Source organism: Antennarius striatus, chromosome 21 (genome assembly GCF_040054535.1).
Source record: "Antennarius striatus isolate MH-2024 chromosome 21, ASM4005453v1, whole genome shotgun sequence".
Classification (NCBI taxonomy): domain Eukaryota; kingdom Metazoa; phylum Chordata; class Actinopteri; order Lophiiformes; family Antennariidae; genus Antennarius; species Antennarius striatus.
In genome coordinates, this window is record NC_090796.1 from 119,092 (window position 1) to 143,853 (window position 24,762).

The window sequence follows — 24,762 nt, forward strand, 5'->3', positions numbered from 1 at the left end:
TTGTTCTTTTATTGTTAATCTCCGGTAACATACAGCCCTACCCTGGCCCAGTTGATGCTGATATTAGGACTTGTAAGACTCCAGCCGATTTTAAGTGTAGGTCTGGTTTGTGTATTATTCATCTGAACATTCGTAGTGTCCTTTCTAAAATTGATTCATTCATTCATTCATCGTCTAACCCGCTTAATCCGCAAACGCAGGTCGCGGGGGAGCCGGCGCCTATCCCGGCAGTCTCAGGGCGTGAGGCGGGGGACACTCCGGGCACGACGCCAGTGCACCACGGAGCCACATAGAAACAAACAATCATTCACACACACACTCACTCCTACGGTCAATTTGGGACCGGCCAATCAACCTGAAGCGCACGCTTTTTGGAGGTGGGAGGAAGCCGGAGAACCCGGAGAAAACCCACGCAGACACGGGGAGAGCATGCAGACTCCGCACAGAGCGGGACTCGAACCCGGGTCAGCCGTGTTGTGAGGCGGCAGCGCTAACCACTGCGCCACCGTGCCGCCCCTTTCTAAAATTGATGTTACGCAAATTTCCTGTCAATGTTGTGCTTTCTAAATCTGTCAGTAAACAATTGGAGTTCCTTGCCCTAAATATTGTGGTTTCGAAAGGGTGTAATATTACTGTAGTCGGGTGCTATAGACCACCATCAGCAGTTGTTGGAGCTCTCCCAACACTGTGGCAGGTGCTATCACAATTGCAGTACAGTGAGATCATTCTGACAGGTGATCCAAATTGGGATTGGTTAAAGCCTATATCCAATGATTTTAAAGACTTCTGTAGCTCTCTGAATCTTACTCAAATCATCAAGAGCCCTACACACCCTTACCCCAAGTATCCAGAGAAATCCTCTTTAATTGACTTATTTTTATGAAATGCCCCCCACAAGTACTCTGAGACTGGTGTCTTTGTAAGTGATGTGCTGCAATTAGAAATGCCAAAATTCCCAAGTGCAAGCCCCGTTTTATTATCAAACGTGACATGAAGCACTTTTCTGACCAAGGTTTTCTACATGAATTATTCTGTTATGATTGGGAAAAAATTGATCTTGTTGATGACGTTGAAAATTCTTGGAAACTTTTTTATGATTGGTTCTCGCATATTTTAAATAAACACGCACCTGTAAGGAGATTTAGAGTAAAAGGTTGAGCTAATGCTTGGTTCTCCCCTGACCTTACAAAGTTACTCCGCAAGAGAAATCCGGCTTGGGCAAAGGCTAGAAAAACAGGAACAGAGGCAGATTGGCTTCATTTTAGGCAACTACACAATTGTTTTGCTTTATTTTTTAGACGAGCCAAATCTGAATTTTATTTGTCTGCAACAACCGATAATTTAAATAACCCTAGAAATTTGTGGAAAGTTATTAAATCCATTTCATCTACTGTTACTCGTAATGAATTGCCCCTTTGCATTATTAAGGACAAAGTATATATCTCTGAAAGGTCTGTCATGCTCAAATGTTTTAATGAACATTTCATCGCCTCAGGTTCTCTGTTCAACCAGTCCCCACCCTTAAAACACTCGCCTTCCTCGGATATGACAGATGAGTTTATTTTTAATGGTCAGTCCTTCCATTTTGTTCCTTTTTCTGTGGATGAAGTTCGTAGAGCTCTCCTCTCGCTTGACACTAAAAAACCTGCAGGTCCAGACAATTTGGAACCATGTTTTTTAAAACTTGCAGCTGATTTTATTGCAAAACCTTTAACAAGCATTTTAAACCTCACTCTCACTCAAAATGTCATCCCAAAAGTGTGGAAATCTGCCCATGTACAACCGCTATTAAAAGGAGGGGACCCTACTTCACTCAACAATTATAGACCTATTTCCAATCGATCTGCTCTGTCGAAGGTTATTGAAAAGTTGGTAAGTAATCAATTGAAGGACTTCCTGAATGCTAATAACTCTCTCCCCGTACCAGTCTGGATTCAGAAAACAACATAGTACCATCACGGCATCCTTAACGGTTGTCAATCATATAATTGAGGCATTGGATAATAAGAAATTTTGTGTTGCTCTTTTCATCGATCTTTCAAAGGCCTTCGACACTGTTGACCACCTCATCCTAAAGCAACAGCTGCTCAACATTGGGCTGTCCGAGCAGGCTGTTGGCTGGTTTGAAAATTACCTCTCTGAGAGAACTCAGTGTATTAAATATGATAATATTCTCTCTAGTGAATTACATGTCACATCAGGGATCCGCCAGGGTTCTGTCCTGGGTCCACTTATATTTACTATTTATGTTAATAACCTGGGTGATAAGAAGCTTAAGCTTAAACTAGGCTTCTATTTTAGAATAAAATCCTGTTTTTCCTATGCTGCCAGGAACAAATTGATTGAGGCGACGTTCCTCCCTTTGCTTGATTATGGTGATCTGCTATAGATGGATAGATAGATAGATAGATAGATAGATAGATAGATAGATAGATAGATAGATAGATAGATAGATAGATAGATAGATAGATAGATAGATAGATAGATAGATAGATAGATAGATAGATAGATAGATAGATTGATACTTTATTAATTTATTAATCCCGGAGGAAATTGTATATATCCACTGCTCAGGCATTACATAACGAATAATATTGGATAAACACCAGGAGAAAAGGAAACACTGACATCACAGGACATACCACAAGACATACATTACACTAACAGACAGGCACATGCAGCACTAACAGGACTTATATACTAAACTATAACTAAAATATTAACAGTATAAAATTAAAATATAAACAGTATATAATGTAAAAAAATATAACAGTATTAAATTAAAATATAAACAGTATAAAATTAAAATATAAACAGTATAAAATGATTTTTTTTTAAATATATATATATATATATAAAATATATAAAATTAAATTAAATTAAATCCATTCAACCTCGTGCTGACCTCGCCACCTCCCCCCCACTCCTCCTGAGAGAGTCATTGTACCCCCTGATGGCACGGGGCACGAAGGAGGACCTCAGCCTCTCTGTGGAGGCGCTGTGTGACAGCAGTCTGCCGCTGAAGGTGCTCCTCTGCTGGGAGAAGGTGTGTAGGGGGGGGGGGGGCTGGTGTTGTTCATGATAGCCTTAACTTTAGACATGGTCCTGCTCCCCAGAACTGTCTCCACTATCCTACCTCTGCGAATGAGTCTGTTCAGACGGTCCATATCTCTTTTCCTGGCCCCCCCACCCCAACACACAATGGCGTATGACAGCACACTGGAGACTACGGACTGATAGAACATGAGAAGGAGCTTAGGACAGATGTTGAAGGAGGCCAGCCTCCTCAGGAAGTACATCCTGCTCTGCCCCTTCTTGTACACACAGTCCCAGTTGAGTGACCAGTCCAGTCTGCTGTCTAGCTGCAGTCCCAGGTACTGATAGTTTCTACCACCTCCACCTCACTGCCCTCCATGATCACTGGCTGTGGAGAGGGAGGTGCCCGCCGGACATCCAGCACCATCTCCTTTGTCTTGGAGACGTTGAGCTGGAGCTGGTTCTGTTGGAGCTGGTTCCATATATGCATGCCCCTGCTCAATGCTCCCATCGCCTGGACACTGTGCACCACGGTCCTTGAGGTTTGTCACACGATGCACAGCTCTCACTCACCATTGCACCCTGTAAGCCAAGGTTCAGTGACCCTCCCTGACCATGCACAGACTTACACATTGGTACAATTTTATTTATAAGTCTATCCTTGGTCTGTGCCCCTCTTACCTTTGTGGGTATATTTTATTTAAAACCAGTAACTATTGTCTGCGCTCCAATGACATCCCTTTATTGACTGTCCCTAAGGTTCAGACTGAACTTCACAAACAGGCTCTTATGTTTTCTGCTCCTGCAGCCTGGAATCATTTGCAGTCAGAACTACAGCTTCAAGAGCTGATCCCGATCAGGGATTTTAAAATTTTGGTGAAGGGTATGGAGGCAGATTCCATTGGAATCTGTACCTGCTTTCCTTCTTAGACTTTGATTATTTTTCCCTGTTATTGTATGCTTTATAATGTATCTGTTTAATTTAATTGCTGTATGTAACTGTAACTGCTGCTGCTGCCGTCTTGGCCAGGGCTCCCTTGATTTGTAATCTCAATAGGATTCACCTGGATAAATAAAGGTTAAATAAAGAAATAAATAAAATAAAGTAAAAAGAAAGAAGTAAAATTATATATTAGTTTACTGTAAATGTGTGTTCAGTTCCTGATCCGGTTCCTGTAATCATCTGAGGTGAACCATACCACCCAAACAAGACATAAAGAAGGTCATTTGTTCTTAGTTTACTGAGTTATATAAATATTCATTATCAGTATCCACTTCATCCACTGTCGTTGGTTGTGGCGTTGCTCGAGCCTGTCCCAGGTGACTGGGGGTGTGAGGGCATAAGGCCTCAGGGGACACACCTATGCACAACTTGAGACCGGCCAATTCACCTGAAGCTCATGTTTGTGGAGGTGGAAGCTGGAGAACCTGGAGAGAACCCACGCAGACACAGGGAGAACATGCTAATTCCACACAGAGCGGGACTCGAACCCAGAACCTCCTTGCTCTACAGCAACAGCGCTACACACTGCACCACCGTGTTATATACACACACCAGTTATATTAATAACAGACTGTAATTTATCTTCACTATGTACAGGCAGGATGGAACGGGTGGAGGAAAGTGTCAGGTGTGATGTGTGATAGAAGAGTTTCAGCTAAAATGAAAGGAAAGGTGTACAAAACTGTGGTGAGACCAGCAATGTTGTTTGGTCTAGAGACAGTGTCCCTGAGGAAAAGACAGGAGACAGAGCTGGAGGTAGCAGAGATGAAGATGCTGAGGTTCTCTCTGGGAGTGACCAGGAAGGATAGGATCAGGAATGAGTACATCAGAGGGACAGCACATGTTAGAGGTTCTGGAGATAAAGTCAGAGAGGCCAGACTGAGATGGTTTGGACATGTCCAGAGGAGAGATAGTGAATATATTGGTAGAAGGATGCTGAGTTCTGAACTGCCAGGCAGGAGGCCTAGAGGAAGACCAAAGAGGAGGTTTATGGATGTAGTGAAAGAGGACATGAAGGTAGTTGGTGTGAGAGAAGAGGATGAGAAGACAGGGTTAGATGGAGGACACTGATTGGCTGTGGAGACCCCTGAAGGGAAAAGCCCAAAGGAGAAGAAGAATAATTTATCTTTACTATCCTACCTATATCTGATGTTGAGCTAGTTTTAAAATTTACAATATCAAGCCATGCTGCTGAGTAAACTGATTTATGTAGTTATTGACTTACAAGAAAGTATTTGAAATTAAGTTGAAATGAAATTTGGAATTAAACAAATGAAAATATCAACTTTTGTTTCAGTCATCATCTTCGTCCTCGTCCTCATCCTCGTCCTCATCTGCGTCCTCCTGGGAATCGTGTGGCTCCTCCAAAGACTCCTTCAGTTCCTGCTCTTCCTCTGGTGATGGGTCCACATCCTCTGTGATCTCAGGTCCACTGGGGTATTCATTCTGGGGTAGGGGAGGGACAGACGGACTGTACCCACCCCCAGTGTACTTCACACCCCAACCAATATATATGTTCTCAAATTTCCTAAATGGGCACATGAGAACATTTGATTGTGAGCAAGATTATTTTCTTTAAGAAGTCAAACACGCACGTTGCTTGAACACTTTGACTTCTCCACTTACTTTTCACAAGCGTATGCGTACGCCCCCGGCCAGAGGTTGGAGCGCAGCACAGCTGCTGCGTGCTGACCAGTGAGGTTTGAGGACATCCTCAGACTCCAGGGAGGGGTGTTGAAAATTTCTAAGGGACAAATATGAAGCCATGGATGAATGTCTATGGATACATCTATAGTTAATTTCTATGAATACACCTTCGACCCCCCTCAGAAGGAGCGGGGTCGAAGCGGAAGCCGCAGGGTCATCAAAGTCTGCCGAGAGGGGGTAGACTAGGGGGCCTGGGACGCACTGGGGATGCTTTGTGGGATACTTTGTGGGGTCCTTCATGTCAGTCTACAGTTCGGTTCATCCACGTGTTCTTATCTTATATCTTCTTATACATCTTCTATATCTAACGTTTCTTTCAGGTTGCTATGCTTCCTTTTTTATGTTAGGTTTTTCTGTTGTTGTAATTATGTCATTATGTTAATTATGTAATTTATGTCATGTCTTTTTGTCTGTGTCAGTCAATGTTATGTGTATTTATTTGTAACTTTTGTGAGCAGATGTCACCTTGAATTTCCCTTGGGATTATTAAAGTGTGTATGTATGTATGTATGTATGTATGTATGTATGTATGTATGTATGTATGTATGTATGTATGTATGTATGTATGTATGTATGTATGATGTATGTATGTATGTATCCATCCATCCATCCATCCATCCATCTATCCATCCATCCATCCATCTAGTTTAACAAATGGCTGTCATCTCACAAAGTATATCTTAATACATGATTTTTTTATTGAGACTTTTAATTTGAAAAGCCTGTCCACGGTCCAGAGTAGAAACAGTTTATCCAACTTCCCTCTTTAAAGCTATGCTACTGCTAAAACACATTTGTTCACTCATTATTTTGTTATTGCGGTGAAAACATCGTATAAGAAAAAGCTTTTTATTTTCATATTGGTAGTGAATTCCTGGAACCAGTCCAGGAAGACAATTCTCAAGCAGTTGATTCGTCCCTTAATTAAGGATTAGGGTTAATCATTAATCCCTTCCACTTTCTCGTGCCAGACTTTTGTCAGAGGACACTGACAGACTTCAGAACATAAACCAAACTGACACTAAGTGTGAGAATTTGGATTTTAATATTTTTAAAGAGGGGTGGGGTAACATATCCCTCCTTTCTCATTGGACATTACAGTCTGTTAGTTTTTAAAAGCAGGCATAATTTGTTTGGTTAAGTCATAGACTGACCTTGATCTTGGGAGAGAGGTGTGAGCAAAGGAGGTCCAATTTCTGGTTCAGGCTCATCAGGCTCCTCTTCGTCCTCTTCAGCCTCCATTTCTTCATCAGAGTTTTCACCTTGTTTTACAGCCATGTTAACCCACGTGCAGCGGCCCTGAAACAGTCCACATGTATGCATTAACATTTGCAATGCATTAGCAAAAATACAGCACAGTCCTGCTATGATGAAAATGGTACCTGCGGAAGGATGTGCTGAACATGATGCACCCATGTGGACAAAGACTCAGCCATCTCTGCGACTGGAACACCTTCAAAATCTGGATTCACTTCATAGCTGTCCCTGGGTGCCTCATCTTCTTCCTCACTTTCTTCTTCCCCCGCCAGGAAGAAGCCCCGGGGGCTGACCTGCGTACCAGCAGAGATCCGAGCAATCTGTGCTCTCAGATAGTTGGTTTCATTCCCAGGGAAAGGTGGGAAGCTCACAACTGGAGCGTCTAGCCTCCCAGTGACAAATTTACAAATTTGACGAGCAACAGCGATCTGGGTCGGGGTAACTGAAGGAAGCTTTACCCAAGGAAGACCAGGCTCTTTGCACACGTAGTAAACATACTTGTTGGCACCTGTTCCTTTGAGTTCCTTTGGCACCACTGGTTGGGGTTTATAGGTTGACTGGGGAAGTGGATCCGCCTGTCATCACAAGACAAATCATTTAGCATGTTTACCAAGTGTACATGAGATAATTTTTCCTTATTCCTTTCATTTTATACTTCACATGAAAATACATTTGATCATTATTGCAAAGTGTAACAGGATGATGAAAACTAAATAAACAGATAATGGGCAGTGGGAACTAAAATGGACAATTTCAAATTGTTTAATGTTACTCGTTGATTTTATCAAACTAATAACCAGACAGCAGAGAGCATGAGACAAGGCAGCTCATGAGTCCCCAAGAGGAACCTGCTTCTTCCACCGTGGCGGGTCGTGGAGCCTATCCTAGACAACTCCAGGTGTGAGGCAGGGTACACTCCGGGTGTCACGCCAGTGCACCGCAGAGCCACATGGGCACAGACAAACGGACATGCACACGCACACAAACACACACGCACACGCACATGCACACGCACGCGCACACACACACACACACACACACACACACACACCTACAGACAATTTAGAAGGCTCAATCCACCTGAAACACATGCTTTTTGGAGGTGGCAGGAAGCCGGAGAAGCGGGAACCACCTTGTTGTGCAGAAACAGCGCTACACACTGTGCCACTGTGCCGCCCAGTTTGAGTTCACTGTAGTTTTATCAGATTCAAAACTACTTAAGAAAAGCCCTACCTCACTTTTGGTGTTTTCTTCAGGATCTGGCTTTAAAATTCAATTACCTCTTCCATAGCACATGCTTTTTATCAAAAGATTAGTTAGATAGGTAGCTATGTTTGTCATTATAAAAGCGTACAGCAAAATTACAGGTTAGTGTTGGTCTCATGAATGTCAATGTATGTCACAATGTATGTCCCACTGTGCTCAAAGACTTCCGTTAACAGGGAGGTCCGACGAAGACGAGCGTCGAAACAAATCACACAGATCAAAATTAACAATGATAAAATGACATAAACATCTGTTTGGATGTCATTAATAGTTTTGAACTCCTTTCAGCCTGATTTTAAGGTCAGACTGTAAACTGTTCAAAGTAGCAGGAGCTGAATACTGAAAAGTCCCTTTCCTCGTTCTGACACCATTCTTGAACAGACTTGATGGGAAGTTAACTGAGTTTCAGAGGGCAGAGACCAAATTTTTGGCTTTTCAGAATTTCTTTGGATTGTTCAAACTCATACCATTATTCAGCTTAATTTATATGAGGAGTTATTTTAGATGCTATTCCAGTTCAATACCATTAAAAAATTAAATTCTAACCCAGTTAAAATGACCCAAATCATAACAGAAAGCCTGCTTTGCAAAAATATTCTTTTTTTCAACTGTAATGACCATCACACATTGATCACTGAGATCATTTAGAACCACTCGAAGCAACAAATTCAAAAGTCAATAATTACTTAAATTAATAATATAACAATCGTCAGTTTCAACATTGACCAATGTGTTGTAACTATATTTCGGCTGGGTTCATGAGTCACTGTAAATATAGCTCTTAAGACAGGACACTACTGTAAAGACAAGTCCATTAGTGTGAGTTGATAAATAGAACCAAGAGCAGAGAATAAATGCAATACATGAGAACGAACATGTAAAACTGATTAGAAGGAAGTTGTCCATCTGCAGCTTCAATCTGTGGAAGTGTGACTCTCTTGTATAAAGGGAAAATATTTTAATAAAATATGTCCTTGTTGGACATACAATAAATATACAAGCAAGAGTAATTTGTGCCGAGGCTTTGTCTGAAGTCACGTCCCAGTGTGAAAATGAATGAAGATTATCTTGTACACTGAATGTGTCTCACGTGCTCACCTCACTGTCATTCTGTGGTGACTCGATCTCTTTCTCCTCTTCCTCAGCATTCTCCTCTTCCTCTTCCTCCCCCTCTTGGTGGTCAGCTTCAGCAACAATGTAGTTGCTCTCTGTTCCCAGGATCTTACCCCAGAGTCGGCAGCGCAGCAGTGATTGTGACTCAACCAGCTGTTTGAGTGACAGGAAGATCCTCTGCATTTCCTCTCGTCCCAGGCCCACGCCAGCCTGCTCCAGGTAGAACCCGATCTCACTCACGTTAGGGAAAGCTGTTTCCACCTGACGACAACCAGGAGACAGCCGTAAACACAGACTCATCTCTCTACATCGGACAGATGCTTCCGAATATGGTAGATAGATCTGCTTCGTTTGTAAATCTTTTTTTAAATGAATTAAGTTTTTGAAAACATGTTCAAACTAGGGCAGCATGGTGGCGCACTGGGTAGCGCTGTCGCCTCACAGTAACAAGGTTCTCCCCATGTCTATCTGGGTTCTCCAGCTTCCTCCCACCTCCAAAAACATGCAACTGATGTGAATTGGTCACTCCAAATTGTCCATACGTGTGAGTGTGTATTTGTCTTTCATGTGGCCCCACAATGAGTTGGCGCTTTATCTGGCATGTACCCTGCCTTTCACCCGTAGCTGGCTGGGATAGGCTCCAGAAGACCCGTGACCCACAAGACAGATAAGTGTCTGTAGACGAGACAGTTGTGACCATTTTGCCTACAAGATAATGGATGGATGTTCAAGCTAATCTTTAATTACTTATTTTCAGGTGAAAAAGAAAATAACCCCCTTCCTTGAGTGGTCACCTTATCGTGGTGGAGGGGTTTGTGTGTCCCAATGATCCTAGGAGCTAAGTTGTCTGGGGCTTTCTGCCCCTGGTAGGGTCACCCATGGCAAACAGGTCCTAGGTGAGGGACCAGACAAAGGACTGCTCGAAGACCCCAAATGACGATTAAAAACATTGGAACACGTTTTCCCTTGCCCGGATGCGGGTCACCGGGGTCCCCCTCTGGAGCCAGGCCTGGAGGTGGGGCTCGAAGGCGAGCACCTGGTGGCCGGGCCTGCACCCATGGGGCCCGGTCCGGCGCAGCCCGAAAGGACAACGTGGGTCCCTCTTCCCATGGGCTCACCACCTGTGGGAGGGGCCATAGGGGCCGGGTGCATTGTGAGCTGGGCGGTGGCCAAAGGCAGGGACCTTGGCGATCCGATCCCCGGCTACAGAAACTGGCTCTTGGGACGTGGAATGTCACCTTTCTGGCAGGGAAGGAGCCTGAGCTGGTGTGTGAGGTGGAGAAGTTCCGACTAGATATAGTCGGGCTCACCTCCACACACAGCTTTGGCTCTGGTACCAGTCCTCTCCAGAGGGGTTGGACTCTCTTCCACTCTGGAGTTGCCCATGGTGAGAGACGCCGAGCAGGTGTGGGTATACTTATAGCCCCCCGGCTTGGCGCCTGTACATTGGGGTTCACCCCGGTGGACGAGAGGGTAGCCTCCCTCTGCCTTCGGGTGGGGGGACGGGTCCTAACTGTTGTTTGTGCGTATGCACCAAACAGCAGTTCAGAGTACCCACCCTTTTTGGAGTCCTTGGAGGGGGTGCTGGAGAGCACTCCCACTGGGGACTCCATCGTTCTGCTGGGGGACTTCAATGCTCATGTGGGCAATGACAGTGAGACCTGGAAGGGTGTGATTGGGAGGAATGGCCCCCCTGATCAGAACCCGAGTGGTGTTCAGTTATTGGACTTCTGTGCTCGTCACGGACTCTCCATAACAAACACCATGTTCAGACATAAGGGTGTCCATACGTACACTTGGCACCAGGACACCCTAGGCCGCAGTTCGATGATCGACTTTGTGGTCGTGTCATCGGACTTGCGGCCGCATGTCTTGGACACTCGGGTGAAGAGAGGGCGGAGCTGTCAACCGATCACCACCTGGTGGTGTGTTGGCTCCGATGGTGGGGGAAGATGCCGATCCGACCTGGCAGACCCAAACGTATTGTGAGGGTCTGCTGGGAACGCCTGGTGGAATCCCCTGTCAGAAGGAGTTTCAACTCCCACCTCCGGCAGAACTTCACTCACGTTCCGGGGGAGGCGGGGGACATTGAGTCTGAGTGGACCATGTTCCGTGCCTCTATTGTCGAGGCGGCCGACCGCAGCTGCGGCCGTAAGTTGGTCGGTGCCTGTCATGGCGGCAACCCCAGAACCCGTTGGTGGACATCAGCGGTAAGGGATGCCGTCAAGCTGAAGAAGGAGTCCTATCAGACCTTTTGGGCCTGTGGGACTCCTGAAGCAGCTGATAGGTACCGGCTGGCCAAGTGGAATGCAGCTTTGGTGGTTGCTGAGGCAAAAACTCGGGCATGGGAGGAGTTCGGTGCGGCCTTGGAGGACGACTTCCAGATGGCTTCGAAGAAATTCTGGTCCACCATCAGGCGTCTCGGGAGGGGGAAGCAGTGCAGCATCCACACTGTATATAGTGGGGATGGGGAGCTGCTGACCTCAACTCGGGACGTTGTGACTCGGTGGGGAGAATACTTCGAAGACCTCCTCAATCCCGCAGACACGCCTTCCCATGAGGAAGCAGAGTCTGGGTTCTCTGAGGCGGGCTCTCCTATCTCTGGGGTTGAGGTCACCGAGGTAGTTAAAAAGCTCCTTGGTGGCAGGGCCCTGGGGGTGGATGAGATCCGCCCGGAGTTCCTAAAGGCTCTGGATGTTGTGGGGCTGTCCTGGTTGACACACCTCTGCAACATCGCGTGGACATCGGGGACAGTGCCTCTGGATTGGCAGACTGGGGTGGTGGTCCCCCTTTTTAAGAAGGGGGAGAGGAGGGTGTGCTCCAACTACAGGGAGATCACACTCCTCAGCCTCCCTGGCAAGGTCTATTCAGGGGTTCTGGAGAGGAGGGTCCGTCGGGAAGTCGAACCTCGGATTCAGGAGGAGCAGTGTGGTTTTCGTCCTGGCCGTGGAACAGTGGACCAGTTCTACACCCTCCGCAGGGTCCTTGAGGGGGCATGGGAGTTCGCCCAACCAGTCTACATGTGTTTTGTGGACTTGGAGAAGGCGTTTGACCGTGTTCCTCGGTGGGTTCTGTGGGGAGTGCTTCGGGAGTATGGGGTACCGAACCCCTTGATAAGGGCTGTTCGGTCCCTGTACGACCAATGTCAGAGTTTGGTCCACATTGCCGGCAGTAAGTCGGATTTGTTTCCAGTGAGGGTTGGACTCCGCCAAGGCTGCCCTTTGTCACCAATGCTGTTAATAACTTTTATGGACAGAATTTCTAGGCGTAGCCAAGGCGTTGAGGGTGTCCAGTTTGGTGTCCTCAGTATTGCGTCTCTGCTTTTTGCAGATGATGTGGTGCTGTTGGCTTCATCAAGCCGTGATCTCCAACTCTCACTGGAGCGGTTCGCAGCTGAGTGTTAAGCGGTTGGGATGAGAATCAGCACCTCCAAATCTGAGACCATGGTCCTCAGTCAGAAAAGGGTGGAATGCCCTCTCCGGGTTGGGGATGAGATCCTGCCCCAAGTGGAGGAGTTCAAGTATCTCGGGGTCTCGTTCACGAGTGAGGGTACGATGGAACAGGAGATCGACAGGCGGATCGGTGCAGCGTCTGCAGTGATGCGGACTCTGTATCGGTCCGTCGTGGTGAAGAAGGAGCTGAGCCGAAAGGCAAAGCTCTCGATTTACTGGTCGATCTACGTTCCTGCCCTCACCTATGGTCATGAGCTGTGGGTCGTGACCGAAAGAATGAGATCCCGGATACAAGCGGCTGAAATGAGTTTCCTCCTCAGGGTGTCCGGGCTCTCCCTTAGAGACAGGGTGAGAAGTTCGGTCATCCGGGAGGGACTCAGAGTCGAGCCGCTGCTCCTCCGCATCGAGAGGAGCCAGATGAGGTGGCTCGGGCATCTGGTCAGGATGCCTCCTGGACACCTCCCTGGTGAGGTGTTCCGGGCACGTCCTACCGGGAGGCGGCCCCGGGGACGACCCAGGACATGCTGGAGAGACTATGTCTCCCGGCTGGCCTGGGAACGCCTTGGGATTCTTCCAGAGGAGCTGGACGAAGTGGCCAGGGAGAGGGAAGTCTGGGCTCCCCTGCTTAAGCTGCTGCCCCCGCGACCCGACCCCAGATAAGCGGAAGAGAATGGATTGGATGGATGGATGGATGGATGGAAGAAAATAACCATCAGTGGACTGAAAATGACTGAATCACCCGTGGAGACAGACATCTGTCTATTAACGCCAGAACAAACCGGTTAGATTTACATGTAATAACAGGTCAAAGGTTGTCCACCTGGAGAGGGATGGGCGCCGCCAGGTTCAGTTTCCCAAGATGATGACAACCGTGGGTCATCCGTGGTGCCCCAACGACCCTACGGGGTTATGGGATAGACTAGGCTAGGCTAGGCAAAGGTTTTCTGGAGCTAGCAGTACATTTCAGAATAGTCTTGGCTGAACCAATTACCACTACTGAGTATTAACATGAAGCTGATTTGTGTCAGACCTCAGTACCTGAGTGCTTCCATTGTTATGCCGATGATACGCAATTATATCTCTTGATTAAACCTGACGAAGTCAGCCAGTTGTGCAAATTACAGCCATGTATCAAAGGGATTGAAGATTGGATGACGAATAACTTTTTGCATCTCAATTCTGATAAAACTGAGGTCATTGTGCTCGGCCAAAAAACTGTTAGAGATGTAGTGCCCAGTGATGTAATAACCTTGGATGGCATCACGTTTGAGGCCAAAACCACTGCGAGGAACCTTGGTGTCATCTTTGATCAGGATCTCTGGTTTAACACACACATTAAGCAGGTTTCTAGAACGGCCTTTTTTCCATCTCCGAAACATTGTTAAAATCAGGAATATTTTAAAACGGAGTGATGCAGAGAAATTAATCCACGCTTTCATCACTTCCAGACTAGATTACTGTAACGCACTTTTTTCAGGCTGCCTAAAAAAGTCGCTGAAGAGTCTTCAACTAATTCAGAATGCTGCCGCCCGTGTTCTGACCAGGACCAGTGCCAGAGACCAGGTTCTGACCAGGACCAGTGCCAGAGACCAAGTTTCTGACCAGGACCAGTGCCAGAGACCATATTTCTCCTGTGCTGGCTTCTCTGCACTGGCTTCCTGTGAAAGCTACGATAGATTTTAAAATACTTCTCCTCACTTACAAAGCCCTTCGTGGCCAGGCACCAACCTACCCTGAAGGAACTTTTAGTTCCTTATAATCCATCTAGAGCAGTGGTCCCCAACCCCCGGGCCACAGACCGGTACCGGTCCGTGGGTCATTTGTTACCGGGCCGCTCAGAAAGAAGAATTTATTTACATTACTTCCATTTTATTTATTTCGGAGTCTGAAAGACGTTAAATTTGAAAAGTGACGTCTGTGTGGAATGACCCACTGACAAATTCATGCATCTGTCCCACTTGACGGGTCTCGGTCACGTGACAGGTCATCAACACACACAATGAAGCGCCCATAAACGCACCAGTGTTCTGGATTAAAGTCCAGGCAGATTATCCTGAGATCGCCCAAAAAGGATGGAAAACCCTGCTTCCATTTCCAACCTCCTGTCTTTGTGAAGCGATTTTCTGCTGTGACCGAAAACCAAACCAAACTGGAGTAGAGCAGACCTATGGAACACACTTCAGGGGTCATTGTCTCCCGTTACCCCTATACCAGGGGTCCCCATCCACTAATTCTCATTATTGTAATTACTATTATTTGATTGACTTGTTCACCCTTCTATTGGAAATGATCAATATTTCTCCTGCGTTGAATGCACTGATTGTAAGTCGCGAAATTTCAAAATAAACCTCATCAGTGCAGACACTTCAATCGGGTTTTTAATGTAATTATTTCGTTTACAGAGATGAAATAGAGATGTTGATTATCAATTTATGAAAAAAAGTTTGTTTATTGTCTGTTGATGTCTACATTTTACATAAAACCACTGCGTACGATTTATTATTAGACTACAGCTGTCCTGGTGACATTAACGATTATCGAGCAAATGAAGACCGGTCCGTAAAAATATTGTCTGAGATTAAACCGGTCCTTGGAGATAAAAAGGTTGGGGACCGCAGATCTAGAGCATTACACTCTCAACGTACTGGCCTACTGGTGGTTCCTAGAATTTATAAAAGTAGGACGGGGGCTAGAGCCTTTTGCTATCAAGCCACTCTATTGTCGAACCACCTCCCTACCTCAGTTCGGGGGGCAGACACCCTCTCACTAATTAAGACTAGACTTAAAACTTTTCTTTTTCATAAATTTTGCAATTAATGGCACCTTAGGTTACTACGTTTATTTTCATATAGACCTACACTGGTGGAGACTCAACATCCAGACTCACTGAGTTCCTCTCTCCTCCCCCTCCTCTCCAACCATCTCTGTTACTCCTCCTCTTCTCCGATCTCACTCTCCAAGTCTCCAATCACACCCTACTAACTAAACTTCTTCCCTGGAGTCTCTGTGCTCTATGTTCTCCCAGGTTTTTCTCAGGTTCACCCCTCATCCACCCATCTGCTATGGACCTGCTCTTCCCATCCCACCAGTACCACCCCTAACCTAATTATCAGCTGGGGTCCGGCTTCCTTTTTCCTCTGCGCCACCATACTGCTCCACCCCTCATCCACCCATCCGCTGTGGACCATCTGCTGTGGACCTACACCTCCCATCCACCAGTATCACCCCAATCTCTCCATGTGCTGTGGACCTTCTCCTCCAAGCCCACGAGTACCACCCCTCAACTATCCATCGGCTGGGGTCCTGCTTCCTTTCCTCCTCCTTCCTCCATACAGTCATCCACGCAGCTGTAATTGTGCCTTGACTTTATCAACCTTAACCATATTGATACTGTCTCTCTCTGGCCTGTCTCACTCTCTCTCTGTCTCTTTCTCTGACCCTGTTCTTATCTTCCTTTGATTTCTTTTCCATCCAACCAGTCAAGGCGGATAACCGCCCAAAAGAGTCTGGGTCCTGCCCCGAGTTTCTTCCTAATCAAGGGAGTTTTTCCCCGCCACTGTCGCTTATGCTCTGGAGGGTTCTGTTGGGTTTCTCTGTCTGTTAAAGCGCTTTGAAATGTCTGCTGCCATGATTAAGAGCTATATAAATAAAACTTGATTGATTGATTGATTTAGTGTGTACAGACAGAAACAAGCCACACCTGCAAATCTTATCCACTTGTTATCCACTGTTGTTAACTGCTGACATTTTGTCTCAATCTTACATTGTTGAGGAAGTCTTGTTTTCAGCACATTGACATTGAAGTTGTATATTGTAGGGTATGTAGACTTATAACAGATACCTTTGATTGCTAGATTGCAAGGTCTAAGCCAGTGGATAGACAGAGTTGAACTCTCACCTGCCGTTACCTTACAGTAAGACAGCTGTGGTTCTAAACCAGAGGTGGGGAAAACTTTATGACTGGTGGCTACACAGAGTTCTAAAATTAGACATTTGGGCCACTTACAGAATAGATGGATGGAGTGATCGTTTGTAGTACTGCAAATGACATGTAAAAACCAGTATATATATAGGGTTTTGGCTTTAACAGGAAGCAAGGTCTTCATCCAGCATTATCACGAACATCGGCTCACCCGTGACTGTGTAGCCTTTCACAAGGACAACATCATCTTAAAGTATGTGGACAACACCGCTGGGATAGGATGCATTACAGGTGGAGATGAGGCAGCTTACGGGAGGGAGGTGGACATGCTGGACACATGGTGACCACATCCTCACCCTCAACACAAACAAACCTAAAGAGATTATCATCAGCCACTAATCATCCAGGGACAAGGCAGAGAAGAGTCTAGGGGTTCACATCCATGAGGACCTCACCTGGTCACGGAAAACCACTGTGCGAGTGAAGAAAGCACAGCAGCTGTACATCTTACGGAGGCTGAGGAGGTTTGGCATGTAGTCAAAGATCCTCAACAGCTTCTAGAGCTGCGTCCTCGAGTCCACCTCGACCAACTGCATCATCATGGGGTACGGCAGCACCACCAACATGGACTGCAGATGTCTGCCGAGAGTGGTAGGGGCTGCATGTAAAACCACCAGGACTCCCCTGCCCGCTATGCAGGGCATCTACAGAGACAGAGTCCAAAGGGGCCACATCCATCATCAGGGACCTCAGCCACCCACAACACAGACTATTCACTCTCCTCCCCTCAGGCCGGAGGTGCAGGATTTCCAGATTTAGGAACTCTTTCTTTCCCTCCGCTATCAGACTCAACAGTTTTTAATGTTAGGTTCAACCTCTGGCAGTTTTGCACACTTTATATTTATATCCACTAGGGGAGTCTGGTTCTGCCTTATTTGGTTCTTCTGTGGTTTTGGGGTTTTGGCAGAGTAACCTTAAACTATAACTTTTTTGAGATCAATGACTTAGGCACTGTTTGGTCTGTCCTCAGAGTGGTGGATCCTCGGCAATTAGTGACCTCTGTGTGCTTCATCGGCTGGTGGTGACTCTCTACTGGATGGATCAGCGTGCCTTTGTCATACATTTATTATTGTTACTGTTATTATTATTGTGTTATTAATCTGTACATGTCATATCTATTGCTTCGTCTGTCCACTCCTGGAAGAGGGGTCCCTCCTCTAGTCTTCCTGAGGTTTCTCCCATCCATTTTTTTCCCCTGTTAAAAATGTTTTGGGGGGAGTTGTCCCTTATCCGATGTAAGGGTCGTACTGCTCGCAGTGCACAAAGGTCAAAGGGATATCGTCCATGTGCAGATTGTAAAGCCCTTTGAGACATTGTTTGTGAATCTGGGCTACAGAAAAATAAATAAACTTGAAGCTTGAAACTATATTGAACCATTTGCTGATATACATTGTGCAAATAACTATTAATATGTAAATTCAGTACTGGTGGAAGTTGTTTTTATATATACATGGATGTTTTGACCTCTGATCGAAGCCAAACAATTTTGCCGGGCCGGATTACGTTGTTTATGGGGCTGTATATGGCCCGTGGGCTGTAGTTCTTAACCCACCTGCTAGCTGGGAGATGTCTCAGGGGTATCGAACCTCTGACCCACTTTCAACGAAATCAATGTGCCTGATTTAATCTGTCAAGGCCAGAAAAGTCAATAAGACTCAGTTTTAGAAGAATAATGTTGTTAAGTAGCTCATGTTACAGAATGCGGTGAGATGAGATCATATCAGGTGTTTCCATTGATGCCATGTCTCAAGGCTAGAGTCTCATTCTAAGAAACCACTGCCCCTCCATTATTATTTAAAGAACAGTGATAAAAGCATTCCTGTGCTGTGTCACACAGGTATGCCACATTGCCTACATGCCCCCTCCCCTACACAAGATGAAAGTGCATTTATAGTCAGTAGTACCTCCTCCTCCTCCTGGTCGGCCTCTCTTGGGCGGTTGAACAGCAGACGATGCTGCTGGGCCAGCAGCTCAGCGGCTGAAGCCTGTGAACTGTCTCGCAGGGTGCTCTGTTGGTCCTCAGATAAAGCCTGCTTCAGATCACGGCTGATGTCCTCAATAACATCCACAGCATTGTGTGGACGCTCATCAATCACCTTGAGCAGCACCTGTGTGAAGTGGTCATACCTAAAACGTTTAAGAATGACATAAGTCAAGTGTTCCTGTGAGAATTTAACCACCATGTTTGCATGGCGAAGAAGAGTCTCTGCTAGAATGAAAGGCAAACTTTATAAGACAGTAGAGTAGTGAGGCCTGTCACGATGGGTAGATTAGAGACAGTGGTGAGGACAGCCATGATGGATTAGAGACAGTGGTGATGGATTAGAGACAGTGTCGAGGAGTCATGATGGATTAGAGACAGTGGTGAGGACAGCCATGATGGATTAGAGACAGTGGTGAGGACAGCCATGATGGATTAGAGACAGTGGTGATGGATTAGAGACAGTGGTGAGGAGTCATGATGGATTACAGACAGTGGTGAGGACAGCCATGATGGAATAGAGACAGTGGTGATGGATTAGAGACCGTGGTGAGGACAGCCATGATGGATTGGAGACAGTGGTGAGGACAGCCATGATGGATTAGAGACAGTGGTGATTGATTAGAGACAGTGGTGAGGAGTCATGATGGATTAGAGACAGTGGTGAGGTGTCATGATGGATTAGAGACAGTGGTGAGGACAGACATGATGGATTAGAGACCGTGGTGAGGACAGACATGATGGATTACAGACAGTGGTGAGGACAGACATGATGGATTAGAGACAGTAGTGAGGAGTCGTGATGGATTAGAGACAGTCGTGATGGATTACAGACAGTGGTGAGGTGTCATGATGGATTAGAGACAGTGGTGAGGACAGCCATGATGGATTAGAGACAGTGGTGATGGATTAGAGACAGTGGCGAGGAGTCATGACGGATTAGAGACAGTGGTGAGGACAGCCAAGATGGATAGGAACAGTGGTGATGGATTAGAGACCGTGGTGAGGACAGACATGATGGATTAGAGACAGTGGTGAGGACAGCCATGATGGATTAGAGACAGTGGTGATGGATTAGAGACAGTGGTGAGGACAGCCATGATGGATTAGAGACAGTGGTGATGGATTAGAGACAGTGGTGAGGACATACATGATGGATTAGAGACACTGGTGATGGATTAGAGACAGTGGTGAGGACAGCCATGATGGATGAATTAGAGACAGTATCCAGTCCAATGTCACAGCAATAAACTTTGTAAAAGTACAGGACAGTGAAACTCATATAATTATGTTGCTCAGCAAAATTAATTTTCTTCCAGTCTAGACATAAGTAGACAAGATAAAATATAATATAATCTCCCTACCTATATATTTGAATAAACTCACTTGAAAACATCACATTGTCACGTTTTAACTCCACCCACTACCTGCCAACCAATCATGGCACACCCGTCAGAATGAATCACGTAAACTTGAGCTCCTGACAGCATCGTGGAATTAAATAAATGGCTGTCACCACAAAAAATACTCTATTTTCTGTTTAATGTCCATTGACATAGTATTATGTCAATGTTCTTGTGACGGCGAAGCAAAAAAGAAAACAAACCAAGTCTGATATTATTGTTTTATCGTAGAATTCCCACAGATTCCCGCTAGTATTATATGTAATATAATATAATATAATATAATATAATATAATATAATATAATATAATATAATATAATATAATATACTCTAAGAGCTGCGAAGCTCAACGACCCCACCTCAACCACTGGACTTCCAACCTCGCCACAACAGAGACCGTCATCACTGCAGACCCTGGTGAGGACAACGCTGCGGAGGCTCCATCCCTATAAGACGGCTGGACCCAAGACTCCTCCGAGCCTGTGCTGAACTGGGGGACCCCCTGCAGCGATTGTTCAACCCCAGACTGCAGCTGGGGAGGGTCCCGTCACTGTGGTAGACCTTCTTCATCGTCCCGGTACCCAAGAAAGGACGCTCTACTGAGCTCCACAACCACCGACCGGTAGCTCTTACCTCCCACTTAATCAATAATATAGTTTAATAATAATAATATTGGTTAAACCTTACACTCCGATGAGAGCTCTCCGCTCTCAGAATACAGGTCTCTTGTGTGTTCCCAGGGTTAAAAAGAAATCAGGTGGCCAGAGGGCCTTCTCCTATCGGGCCCCTTTCCTGTGGAATAATCTCCCCATAGATATTAGACAGTCTGAATCCGTAGATGTCTAAATCTAGGCTCAAAACGTGTCTGTTCTCCCTCACATATAACTAATATTGGGGGGGAGGGGGCAGTCTCAATCTGTAGGTTTAGCCTAATCCGGCCAACGAGCCGTAGGATTTCCTGGGCCCCTGTCCCCCATTAATCCTCTGCCATTCTGGTCCCTCTAGCACCACTCTCCCCCTGTTCTCTCCATCTCTCTCCCTCCTCCTGTTCTCTCTCTCAGGCCTTTGTGTGGTGGATCATCTGCAATCGGCTACCTCTGTCTGCTTCCTTGGCTGGCGGTATCACAAGCTACACAATGGACCTGCATCACCATCTTCTGGGGGAGTCTGGTTCCATCTCATTGGGTTCTGCTGTGGTTTTTGGGTTTTGGGGGTAATCTTACACTATAACTTTTTTGAGATCAATGACTTAGGGACTGTTTGGTCTGTCCTCAGAGTGGTGGATCCTCTGCAATCGATGACCTCTGTGTGCTTCATGGGCTGGTGGTGACTCTACTGGATGGATCAGCGTGCCTTAGTCATACATTTATCATTGTTATTATTACTGTGTTATTAATCTGTACATGTCATATCTATTGCTTCGTCTGTCCACTCCTGGAAGAGGGGTCCCTCCTCTAGTCTTCCTGAGGTTTCTCCCATACATTTTTTCCCCTGTTAAAAGGGTTTTGGGGGGAGTTGTTCCTTATCCGATGTGGGGGTCGTACTGCTACAGGACACAAAGGTCAGAGGGATGTCGTCCATGTGCAGATTGTAAAGCCCTTTGAGACATTGTTTGTGAATCTGGGCTATATAAGAATAAAACTTGAAACTTGAATAATAATAATAACAACAACAAAAACAACAACAATAATAATATAATTTAAGGGTTCTGTGTGGTTGTGTAATAAAATAACACTCAAGATTGGTAGATTGTATTTTATATGAATTGTTTTATAGCATTCTTAGCTCTGTATGATTGCATGGTTGTAGCAGCAAACAAAAGGATGCAGATACATTCTCCAGCCCCCCATGGTGAGTCCTGCATTCCAGGGGGGGCACCCACTTTTGAACTTTTACAAGGGTCGTGTGTCATGTATCTACTCAGCCAATGGTATGGTTAGTTAGTTTAGGAGACACCAAACATGGAGTTAGATGTACCTAGTCCTTAGAGAATAAAATACAGTATATTATTCTATTTGGTGACAATGACAGCCGCCTGTTCTGTTCTTTGAGGAGACCATCTTGTGATCGCTACCGAGTGACCGGAGCTGGAACCCCAGATCTTGTATTCTGTGTTCAACTCTGACCAATAAACCATCTGTTTGAACTCTGAGGTAAGTTCTTTCTTTCTTTCTTGGTTCTGTTGGACGGACAGTTTTACTGTAGTTCAGTTTTATAAAAACCTCCATATTTTAGAGGTATTTTAGCTCTATGTGGCTCTGTGGTGCACTGGCGTCGCGCCCGGAGTTTCCCCCGCCTAACGCCCTAAGCCAGCTGGGATAGGCTGCAGCTCCCTGTGACCCGTGACAGCAGATAGAGGGGTAACAGAAATGGATGGATGGATAATTAAGTTCTATTAATTTTTTAGCACGTAGAAATTTTCTCTGAGACGAAAAAGAGTTTCATTCATTCATCTTCATGTACTGCTGCTGTATCCGCCGCAGCGGGTCACAGGGAGCTGGAGTGTATCCCAGCTGGCATAAGGCGTGAGGGGGGGGGCACTCCAGGCACGACGCCAGTGCACCGCGGAGCCACACACAAAGACATACAAACACGCACACACACACTCACTCCTACGGGCAATTTGGAACGGCCAATCAACCTGAAGCGCATGTTTTTGGAGGTGGGAGGAAGCCGGAGAACCCAGAGAGAACCCCCCCAGACACGCGGAGAGCATGAGAACTCCGCACAGGGCGGGACTCGAACCCGGACCTGCCGTGTTGTGAGGCGACAGCGCTAACCACTGCGCCACTGTGCCGCCCAAAGGCGATTCTAACATAATTTGATAATATCAAAAATCTGAAAAAATGATTTTGCAATTATTTTAGGAAGGCGTTGTTATGAAGCATTCACTCCTGCAATTCATTCTAAAATTGTTTCTTCAGACACGCCACCAAGCAGCCAAAACATCAACGCCAAAAAACATACGGTATTGGCCCGAATATAAGACGACCCTGATTATAAGACGACCCCCTTTTTCAAGACTCAAGTTTGAAAAAAGACTTTTTGAACACCAAAATTAATTTTATGCAGAAAATAATTACAGTACATCTGAAACAAATGATTATAACAATATATTCTAGAGAAAAAGCATGTTATTTTGACTCATTCAAATCATGCAAAAACTGTAACACATCTTAATATCTGAACATTTAAATATGTAAACTAAAGTGCAATCACATTTGTAAATGAATGGTTTCTGGTTTTTGAAATGTAAAAAAAACAATCTACTGTGATAAAACAACAAAATTGCAATAACTGCATTAACCATCAAAGTGAAGTCTGACTGTAACTGTAGTCTTGAAATAAATCTTCTCTCCAGATTGTCGCTACGTTTCTCCGTTTTTCTGTTATCTCTTCTCTTATTTTCTTCTCTTTTCTTTCTTTCCGCTATTTTTATTTTTCTTCTTCGTGACAAGTTCGATTTGGACTGGGGAGATCAGTTCAGCATTCGCTTTAAAGATATCTAGTGCCATCTAGCGTTGTGAATGGGTATCATGTCTAGACCCCGAATGTAAGACGACCCCCACCTTTTCAGTCTTATTTCAATGCAAAAAACACCGTCTTATATTCGGGCCAATACGGTAAATGCCACTGGGCATTAGTGTGTAATATATCATCCATTCATTCATCTGCATTGCCCACTTAGTCTGCAGTCGCAGCGTGCTGGAGACTATCCCAGCCGACTGGGGGGGTCGAGGCAGGGTACACTCCGGGCACAGCGCTAGTGCACCACGGGTAATATAATATAATATGATGATATGATATGATATGATATAATATAATATAATATAATATAATATAATATAATATAATATAATATAATATAATATAATATAATATAATATAATAAGCATCTACGCACACCACACAAATCATGAACACACACACTGAACTGAGCGGCGCTCCATATCCCTTCACTCCTGTTGATCCAACAAGGTGAACCCAACCGGCGTCTCTACCTGGCGGCTGGCCTTCCACCAGCTACCAACACTTGAGAAGCTCTGAGTTACCAGTTAAATCACTGTGGACTCAGCTAACAATTAACAATGTTAGCTAACGCTGTTAGCTCAGGACTCACAGGTTCATGTTGCTGTCCGTGCTGCTCTGCATCATGAACGACTTGAGGCAGGCGGCCTCCACAGACGGGTCCATGTTGGCTTGGCAGCGGTCCGGTTGCTCCATCGTTCACAGGTCACTAACTTTCTCTACCATGTTTTATATCTAGATGTCAGGGTGGCAGACATGAAAGACATGAAAGTCATGAAAGCCGTGGAATCTGACTAAACATACTGTAATGTCTCCTATGCCAGTACAAGATGATTTACGCTTCCCTTCTGTCATTGGACATGTTCTGAGAGGAAAAATACTAAAAAAGGCTCTCCAACTTTTCAGCCACTCAGCCAGATTTTTCAAGCTCACTGCTGCTGCTCACCATCTGTAGTTTGCGTTTGCTTTCACACGCTCATTACTGATTCTCTGAGCTGAATATATATCTAAAAGTCTAATCCCAGAGATTGAA

At 45.5% G+C, this 24,762-nt stretch overlaps 1 protein-coding gene across 1 annotated transcript; it reads right to left on the bottom strand.

The window, feature by feature from the left end:
* Window positions 1-5,332: 5,332 nt before the first annotated feature.
* LOC137588815 (radial spoke head protein 6 homolog A-like) lies at window positions 5,333-24,425 on the bottom strand. Its single transcript, XM_068306105.1, has 7 exons — window positions 24,322-24,425; window positions 18,721-18,943; window positions 9,368-9,643; window positions 7,129-7,578; window positions 6,901-7,045; window positions 5,666-5,783; window positions 5,333-5,567 (listed from the first exon to the last, which is right to left on the bottom strand). Exons 1-7 carry the CDS (start codon window positions 24,423-24,425, stop codon window positions 5,333-5,335), a joined length of 1,551 nt encoding a protein of 516 aa, XP_068162206.1.
* Between the last annotated feature and the right edge of the window lie 337 nt (window positions 24,426-24,762).